This window comes from Ruditapes philippinarum, unplaced genomic scaffold, assembly GCF_026571515.1.
Source record: "Ruditapes philippinarum isolate M1 unplaced genomic scaffold, ASM2657151v2 ctg5157_1_1_1_1, whole genome shotgun sequence".
Classification (NCBI taxonomy): domain Eukaryota; kingdom Metazoa; phylum Mollusca; class Bivalvia; order Venerida; family Veneridae; genus Ruditapes; species Ruditapes philippinarum.
Window position 1 is genome coordinate 69592 of NW_026867305.1, and position 9527 is coordinate 79118.

General features: G+C 33.8%; 1 protein-coding gene across 1 annotated transcript in view; it reads left to right on the forward strand.

Annotated features, from left to right (window-relative positions):
* Positions 1-6392, forward strand: part of LOC132735639 (uncharacterized) — a 29399-nt gene extending 23007 nt beyond the window's left edge. The window contains exons 4-6 of the mRNA XM_060722616.1: positions 4576-4773; positions 5153-5623; positions 6220-6392. Coding sequence (XP_060578599.1) covers positions 4576-4773; positions 5153-5623; positions 6220-6392 — 842 coding nt within the window. The remainder of the gene's footprint in view (positions 1-4575; positions 4774-5152; positions 5624-6219) is intronic.
* The last annotated feature ends 3135 nt before the right edge of the window (positions 6393-9527 follow it).

Below are 9527 nucleotides of genomic sequence, written 5' to 3' on the forward strand. Positions count from 1 at the left end.
TTGTTTTTCAATAAGTAAAATTTAAATGAGTCCAAATGTATGTATGTTGATTATCAATTTATGTATACCTTGTTTATTTTATCTCTTAGAAAGCCATCACTTACAAAACTTAATAAATATTCTGTGTAGTATTTCATGTAAATAAAAGAAGTTCTCTGTTTTTGATCATATAGACAGCAAATTTAGACAGCAAATCTAGGTAACAGCTAATGACAGCATGTATACACATATTTTAGAGGTGCTATTGATTCAGCACAATGCATAAAAAGACCTTAGCCTACGTCAGCTTACATATATTTAACAATAAAAGGCTAAATCACATCCTTTGACTCCAAATACCTCCCAATGCAGGTAAACAGAGTTGCCAGGATACACTGAATATTTATTTCAACATTTAAATGGGACAAATTCAAAAGTTTTGGTTATACAACGGAATTATCGATAGTAAACTTTGCATTGTTTCGTGGTTATACACTTTGTCAAAAATATGAGTTTTTCTATAACCCAACATAGTCCTGTAAAGAAAGAAGGCACAGGCTTATTGTTCAGTTCTCTTTATTCGTGTTGCCAAAAGTGCCTTCCATGTATCGCATTCTAGTATTATTTGCTGAAGGTAAAAAAAAAGATAGGCTTATGAGTATTGCTGTGGCTCACAAAACCCTATCATTGATATCAATGAATAGGGGTGTGTGTCATTATATATGGGAAACATTTCCTTATGTTATTTCACCAACTTTAGTTTTTGCATATTATTATGCTCATTATCAGTATACACGTTGTTACATTTTTACATTATATTTTAACCAATTTTGCATTACTTGAATATCCTGTACTAGAATACGTTTTAACAAAATCAGAGGATGTTATAAGTCAACTGTAATGCAGTTGATGTATGTGAAACTTATAACAGTTTCTATATAATTTGAAATATTTTTGTACCAGCAAGAGTTACCTCTCTTTATATTCTGCTTCTCCGCCTATTAATGTTCGTGTATTTCCGTGATAATTCCATATATAGAAGTTGCAAAATCGTTTACAAAATAATGTTAATCGCGTTAGAATGTAAAAGGAAAGTGTGATGTTGTAAACCTGAGTATGTCAAGTTGATGCAGTTACATTCTCAACGTCATGATGCACAGCATTAAACGTATTGTGTACGTTCTATCGTTTACATTTCTACATGTCGCAAATTTGAAGTTATACATTTATAAATACAATTTGCAATTTTGCATGTTAACAGCTTTCATTTTATCAAATCGAGATAATCAAAATGCTTAATACCAGTGCAGTATGTAACTCGATCTCGGATCGACAATTAGATTTTTACTAATCTGTTTAGTAGAACCGAAGTAGGCATTGTCAAGTTTCAAAGGCTGGCTTTTTGGCAACGAATAGCCTCTGTATGTTCCTACCATCTTTAGATTATCAGTTTATTTTGCTGACGGGTGTGACATGAGATTTACGATAAAGGCACAGCATTTTCGCATTACCCTGTTCGGTTGCACATATGCGCATGGAGACATCAATCTGAAAATACCTAAACGTTACAGCTAATGACATTTTTGTACCAATCATTTCTTGTTTGCCTGCGTTAAGTACCGTGAACTAAGAGAAGCACAGTATAATACAATATGATCTAAATACAATATGTTTTTTGAATTTTTTCTATAAATTTTTATTGTTCTCCTTTTACTGATATTCGTGCAATATGGGGAAGACAGAATGACCATCAAGAGATCTTTGTTTTAAAGACATGAGGATCGCCTGACAACATAGTATAATGTAACGGGAAAATGCGAAAATGTAACAATGCGAAAATGTAACAATGCGAAAATGTAACTATGCGAAAAGGCGAAAATGCGAAGAGACGACAAAGTGATACTTTGTCAGACGACACTTTGTCGTCTCTTTGTGTTTTCGCATTTTGTATTTTGAACGCGAAAAAGCGAAAATACGACAGTTGGAATGCGAATATACGACAGATTTTATGTGTCGTATTTTCGCTCGCCTTCTGTCGTATTTTCGCTTTGTTGCCTCGAAAATGCGAAAAAGCGAAACACGACAAAGTCCAACTTTGCCGTCCCTTCGTGTTTTCTCGTTTTCGCATTTTGAGGCAAAGAAGCGAAAAATACGACATGGCTTAAATCAGCCACCATAAAAATGCCATTATTATATATTACAACTTATCCGCTTCCTTAACGGTCACCCTAGGCTTTTTTAAAAAGCACCAGATAACATTTATTTACGATTTCACCCGTCTGTATAAATCGCCAACCAACATTGTAGTACATTTTGTTCCCCAGTTTAGTAATATATTGTGAAATGCCACTCTTTCGACTTGTACTGTGTGCTGTAACTTTAAATGAAAATTTCCATATTTTTTGTACAAATGCAAAAAAAGATAAACTATTTTTCGAAAGAAAGAAGATTATCATATGATATCGTTCAATGTTAAAGTATAACCAATAAGTATTTCTTCATATTACACATATTTCATATGATATGAATAAAATTGTTCGTTTAACGGAGATTTTGCCGTTTTAAGCAGTTTTCTGGCCTTATATTACGTGACAAAAATTCGTTATCATTTCATATAAACATATATTTAACTCTTAGAAATGATATAAATCTCGTCACAGGCTTCCCTATATCATGCCCCTTGACTCGTGTAAAATTCCAGCGGGTCTATGTAAAATGGCGACTTGAGAAAGATCCGATGTTTATTGGTGACGTCATAAACATTTACGTCGCTGCGTCATTAACGTTACGTTGTTTCCATATGATTAACGTTCATTCAAAGCTAATAAAGCGTGAGCTGTACAGACGAGTTTTCTTTCAGTCAACATATATTTAAATGTTTTAGAAGACTTTCATGCTTAAAGGTAAGGATAATGTAATATTTTGTAAATATATATGTGTTACATTAAATTACAAGAATTTACATTATTTGCAGTTCTTGGCTAAAATAACAAACAACCATACCTAATAGTGTAAGCCAATGACGTTAGATATTAATTCAAATGAAAATATACATGCATAAAACCAAAATTCGGGTAAATACTATAATATAACCTGAGAAATTGGACTCAGTTTGTGCATTTCATATATTGATATTTGTTTGAATTGAATAAATACCCTGAACTGAACATTTCCAAATTTCTAACTGGTGTTTTATATCAGTCAGTTCCAATCCAGTCCACAGACTATTTAGCCCAGTCAGCCGGATTGCTTATATTATTTTATTTCCCTTTTGTAAAAGTTACCCATACCCCTTTTCTTTGCCTTACAATATTTATTAAAAATGATTGGGGGAAAGTTTATAGAAAATTTGGAAAACCCCAATTTAAAAAATTATTAGGGAAAGTTTAGACATTTTTGACTTTGTTTTTTTATTTTTCCCCACCAGTTTAAACATAAACCAAAAAATTTTAAAAAGTAAAAGAAAAACTTCCGGTTTTTCAAGTCCCCTTAGAATGTTATCCCAGGGGGGGAAAATGATTTACTTTTTTACCGTGGTGGGTTTCCGGGGCATTCAACCTTGGCAATGTTTAACCCCCAAAATTGCGCCAAGATGCAACCCCTTATTACCGAAAACTTTTGGGAAAAGGGAAAACTTTGGTGGGTTTTAAAAACAAATATAAAAAAAAATGCCAAAAAAAAATGATTTTTTTCAAAACCGCCCAAAAAATCCCCCAGAACAGCCCCTTCTTTCCCTTCAAAAAAACAGTATTTTTCCTTTACAACACACTAGGGTAGTCATTCGAGATTTTTGTAGATACCAAATGGTTTTCTAAAAATTTCTTAATATCCAGATAATAACCTGTCAATAAAACTTTCAAAACCATTGTCATTTTTTATATTTAAGGCTTCCCAAAGACAGTTTCGTGAATTACAAGTTTTTAGTAGTACGATCATGTACAGGAAATGTGGTTGATATTGAATCGACAACGCCTCATACGATATATATTGGTCAGCATCCAATAATGGTGGAACATACATTCAACAAAACAGCATTTGCTGGAAGAGAAGGTACCATTTTACCACTCTTTCGATTATCGAATTAAACATACCATTTATTTATCATTTATCATTTTAAATACAAGTATTACATTAAACATTCAATCCCTTCTTTGATATCAAAAGTTGTGTCCATTCTGATGATGATCTGTTAATATTTTTCTGTGACAGTTAGTAGCTTCAGCTATAATTCATTTCATTATAAGAAATTATTCGGATATGTAAATTATGTACAAGTTCAACTGTGTAGCAAATGGGAATTTTTCGTAAATAACTACAGGTTAAATCAAATTATTTTTTTTTTCGTATTTCGTGAAATATGGAATATATTTTCACTTATCATGATGGATGCGAATGGAATTATATCATGTTGTGTAAATATATATATTCCATACATGTATTTCACTCAAGCGGAAAACAACAATATTCTGATCATTTGTTCATAAAATTTTGAAATCATCTATATAATGATATTATTATAATTATTTTGCTTAATTTCACACTATCAATTTACTGTTATGATAATGTTTTTTACATGTCTATGTTAAATCATTGCAGTATACCCTGAACATAATTGCCCAGCGCCATCTGTAGGACGGAAGGAAACATTTCACGTGCCAAGTCTCAATATTCCACGTGCAGATAAAGTAGGCTTTGTTGTGCCAAAAATCAAAAACCTTCCAAAATACGTGCCACCACGAAACATTGGGCTGATACATTGTAAAAGAATGGTACCCGCCACAGTTCACACAGACGGTATGTTGCCTTTATTTTTATGCATATATTAACAACTACAGATGTATCTTAGTGATAAGAGGGTTGGTAATAAAGGGATTCCACATTGAAATACATTGTAAACTGCTGATATTACATAAGACAATCTAAAGTTGTGACAATTCTTTCAAGATATCCAGAGATGTAGAGAACTTTTATTTGGAAAATGAAGTCCATATTGGTAGTAAAGGCGCAGTGATTGCCTTTAATTTTTTCAAAGAGCTTAAAATCTACTTTATAAAGCACTACAAATTAAGTTGGCTTTAAATTTTTATTCCATTTGTTGATATTTTGAATTTTCTAAGTAATTGTTCTTAGTTTACTTTTAAATCTATAACTATGAAAAAGTTTAAAATTTCAGATATTATCAAAACTGGAGCAGATGTCAGCGCGGATATCCCACCACGTGTAACAAAAAACAACACTCGCACTCCTTGTGCTGTACAGAATGCCAACAAATCTCCAGTTGCTACAGAGTCCATTAGCACTGATAACCTTATTGTTAATATAACACATTCCGTTCATAATGACCAAGACAAAGACAGCAACCTTCCAGGATTAACAGAAAATAACAACGCCGTACGTGTTACAGAGAACATGAAAGTCCTAACTGGTGCTGAGACTAATGATGATATTTCAAGCGCAAATGAAAACAACAAGCTCCAATGTGATACAAACGACAAGGATGACGTTGCACGTGCTACAAAGAACAAGGATGACGTTGCACGTGCTACAAAGAACAAGGATGACGTTGCACGTGCTACAAAGGACAAGGATGTCGTTGCATGTGTTAGCAACGCTCCACGTGCAACAGAGAACAATCATATTGCAGGTACTATTTTAATGTCATAAAGCGAAAGTTTTCTATTCTTTATTACGTTACTCTTTAAAAATTTGCTCCCAGAGGGAGAAGCCAAATTCCATATTGTGAAAACAAAATGTATGCCTTACATGATATTGATTTTCTGTTGAATTTCTCTACGTACCTTTTTAATCAAAATGCTTGTTACAAAACCTTTTAATTGAATTCATTATTTTGTTTATTATACTGAACATTATTTAGTGTCCAGCTTTATTTGTCATCCAGTGAAAACGCTGTATTTTTTTTAAAATTGTGTGTGTTAATTTTCATAGAAGAACAAAAGTCGATACTATATCAAATTCCGTTCATTGTCGCCTACTATTTTCATAGTACTCCATAGAACCGTGTTGTGACGTAATTAAGTGAATAATAATGAGGCCAAATAAAGCTTGACACTAAGTATGTTAGTATTTATCCATAGCTTTTCTTCAGAAATTAAAAACATTCTCCTGTCGATATCTCTCCCGTCGAAGTTTCTAATTTCTGTAGAACAGCACGGATAAACAATAACATATACTTAGATTACATTCAATATTGATATGTAAACAATGTCACATTTATTTCAGGAAATGACGTCATTCACGAGAAAGATTCCACAAGGCAAATGGATGACGACATTACAAAGAAGCTCAGTAACAACGCCGGTCTGTTCAGATTTGGAAAGAAAACCCTGGGACTTGCTGTGTCCGGAATCTCTTTGATTTCTGCCCTTGGATATTTTGCTTTTTTCAGCAGATAAATTTGTAAACCTTAGATAAATGAGAATTATTTGTCAATAGATTTCATATAATCTAAATCTAAGCCTTGGTTTAATTGTGATCCCTTCAAGTTATGAAAAAAAGACAACAAAGTATCACAGACACACACAAATGCATACTATCCATTCTAGAGATTATTAAGTCTTACTGCGCTAAATTTCACAAATGCACGGCCGTTTATATCGTTTTTACAGAGTTTCAAAAGCAGCATGAATATGCGATAAGTCATGTATTAACATTGTAAAAATCATGCATGACAGTCATTATGAGAAAAGACTCTCATTCTTTTGTGAGGAATCTTTTATGGGTTCTTCTCATGTGTCCATGTATGGTATTTTACAGTGTTTATTGTGACTTCCAAGTTCCTAAGTTAAAACCATTTTCATGTTCTGCTTAAGTCGCTGCTAGCGGAAGTGGACATGGCTTGCAAAATACAGTACTACAACCGTCCATCAATATGATCAAGACTTACCTAAATACACAAGTCGAAAAAATATCAATATTGAGGGCCACATGACTGACATATCTTCCCATTACCTCGCAATTTTGAAACTTACATAACTTACATAACTTCCTATTACCTCGCCATATTGAGGGCCACATAATTCACATTACTTCCCAAGTAAGTTATTTGACCCTCAATATGGCGAGGTAATGGAAAGTAATGTAAGTTATGTGGCCCTCAAAATAGCGAGGTAAGAGGAAGTTATGTCAGTTATGTAACCCTCAAAATTGCGAGGTAATGGGAAGCAATGTAAGTTATGTAACCCTCAAAATTTCGAGGTAATGGGAAGTTATGTAAGTTATGTGGTCCTCAAAATGGCGAAGTAATGAATAATTATGTAAGTTATATAACCCTCAAAATTGTGAGGTAATGGGAAGTAATGTAAGTTATGTGACCTTCAATATGTCGAGATAATGGGAAGTAATGTGCGTTATGTGGCCCTCACAATGGCGAGGTAATGGGAAGATATGTAAGTTATATGGCTCTCGAATAGAAGTAATGTAAGTTATGTGGCCCTCAATATTGCGAGGTAATGGGAAGTTATGTAAATTATGTGTCCCTTAATATGGCGAGGTAATGGGAAGTAATGTAAGTTGTGTGATCCCCAAAAATGGGGAAGTAATGGGAAGTTAAATAAGTTATGTGACCCTCAAAATGGCGAGCTAAAGGGAGTTATGTAAGATATTTGACCTTCAAAATGGCGAGCTAATGGGAGGTTATGTAAGATATTTGACCCTCAAAATGGCGAGCTAATGGGAAGTTATGTAAGTTATTTGACCCATAATATGGCGAGGTAATTGGAAGTAATGTAAATTATGTGGCCCTAAATATGGCAAGGTAATGGGAAGTAATGTAGGTTGTGTTATCCCCAAAATGGCGAAGTAATGGGAAGTTATGTAAGTTATGTGGCCCTTTAAATGGCGAGCTTATGGGAGTTATGTAAGATATTTGATCCTCAAAATGGCGAGCTAATGGGAAGTTATGTAAGTTATTGACCCATAATATGGCGGGGTAATTGGAAGTAATGTAAGTTATGTGGCCCTCAAAATTGCGAAGTAATAGAAAGTTATGTAATTTATGTAACCCTCAAAATGGCGAGGTAATGGGAAGTTATGTAAGTTATGTGGCGCACAAAATGGTGAGGTAATGGGATGTTATGTAAGTAAGTTATGTGGCCCTCAATATGGCTAGGTAATAGGAAGTAATGTAAGTTATATGGCCCTCAAAATTGCGAAGTAATAGAAAGTTATGTAAGTTATGTAACCCTCAAAATGGCGAAGTAATGGGAAGTAATGTAAGTAATGTGGCCCTCGAAATGGCGAGGTAATAGAAGTAATGTAAGTTATGTGGCCCTCAATATTGCGAGGTAATGGGAAGTTATGTAAATTATGTGTCCCTTAATATGGCGAGGTAATGGGAAGTAATGTAAGTTGTGTGATCCCCAAAAATGGCGAAGTAATGGGAAGTTAAATAAGTTATGTGACCCTCAAAATGGCTAGCTAAAGGGAGTTATGTAAGATATTTGACCTTCAAAATGGCGAGCTAATGGGAGGTTATGTAAGATATTTTACCCTCAAAATGGCGAGCTAATGGGAAGTTATGTAAGTTATGTGGCCCTCAAAATGGCGAGCTTATGGGAGTTATGTAAGATATTTGACCCTCAAAATGGCGAACTAATGGGAAGTTATGTAAGATATTTGATCCTCAAAATGGCGAGCTAATGGGAAGTTATGTAAGTTATTGACCCATAATATGGCGGGTAATTGGAAGTAATGTAAGTTATGTGGCCCTCAAAATTGCGAAGTTATAGAAAGTTATGTAAGTTATGTAACCCTCAAAATGGCGAGGTAATGGGAAGTTATGTAAGTTATGTGGCGCACAAAATGGTGAGGTAGTGGGATTTTATGTAAGTAAGTTATGTGGCCCTCAATATGGCTAGGTAATAGGAAGTAATGTAAGTTATATGGCCCTCAAAATTGCGAAGTTATAGAAAGTTATGTAAGTTATGTAACCCTAAAATGGCGAGGTAATAGGAAGTAATGTAAGTTATGTGACCCTCAATATGGCGAGGTAACGAGAAGTAATGTAAGTTATTTGACCCTCAAAATGGCCAGGTAATGGGAAGTTATGTTAGTTATGTGAACCTCAAAATGGCGAGGGAATGGGAAGCACTGTAAGTTATGTGGCCCTCAAAATGGCAAGGTAATGGTATGTCTTCAAGTTACGGGACACTCGAAATGGTTAGGTAATGGAAAGTAATCTTAATTGTAATGTGACAAACATCTTCATGCATATACGTTATGCTGACCATTATTTTGATAATATGCAGTAATAGAAGTCGGTTTGAAGATTTATTCAAGTTTGTTATTGTTGTTATGTTATCTTGTTGTGTTATTATTTTTGTTGATGTTTTATTATTTATATAGAACATCTTACTGATGACTCTATTTTAGGATGAATGCTAAGTTAGAATCAGCAATATAGAATGATAGGATGCAAGAAAAAAAGACCTGATATTTCATCATTTTCATCCTTCTTTTATTTGTCATTTTATCTCTCTTTTTTTCATTTTCAAATTATTTATTATCAACTTTTAACTTGGACCAGCAAT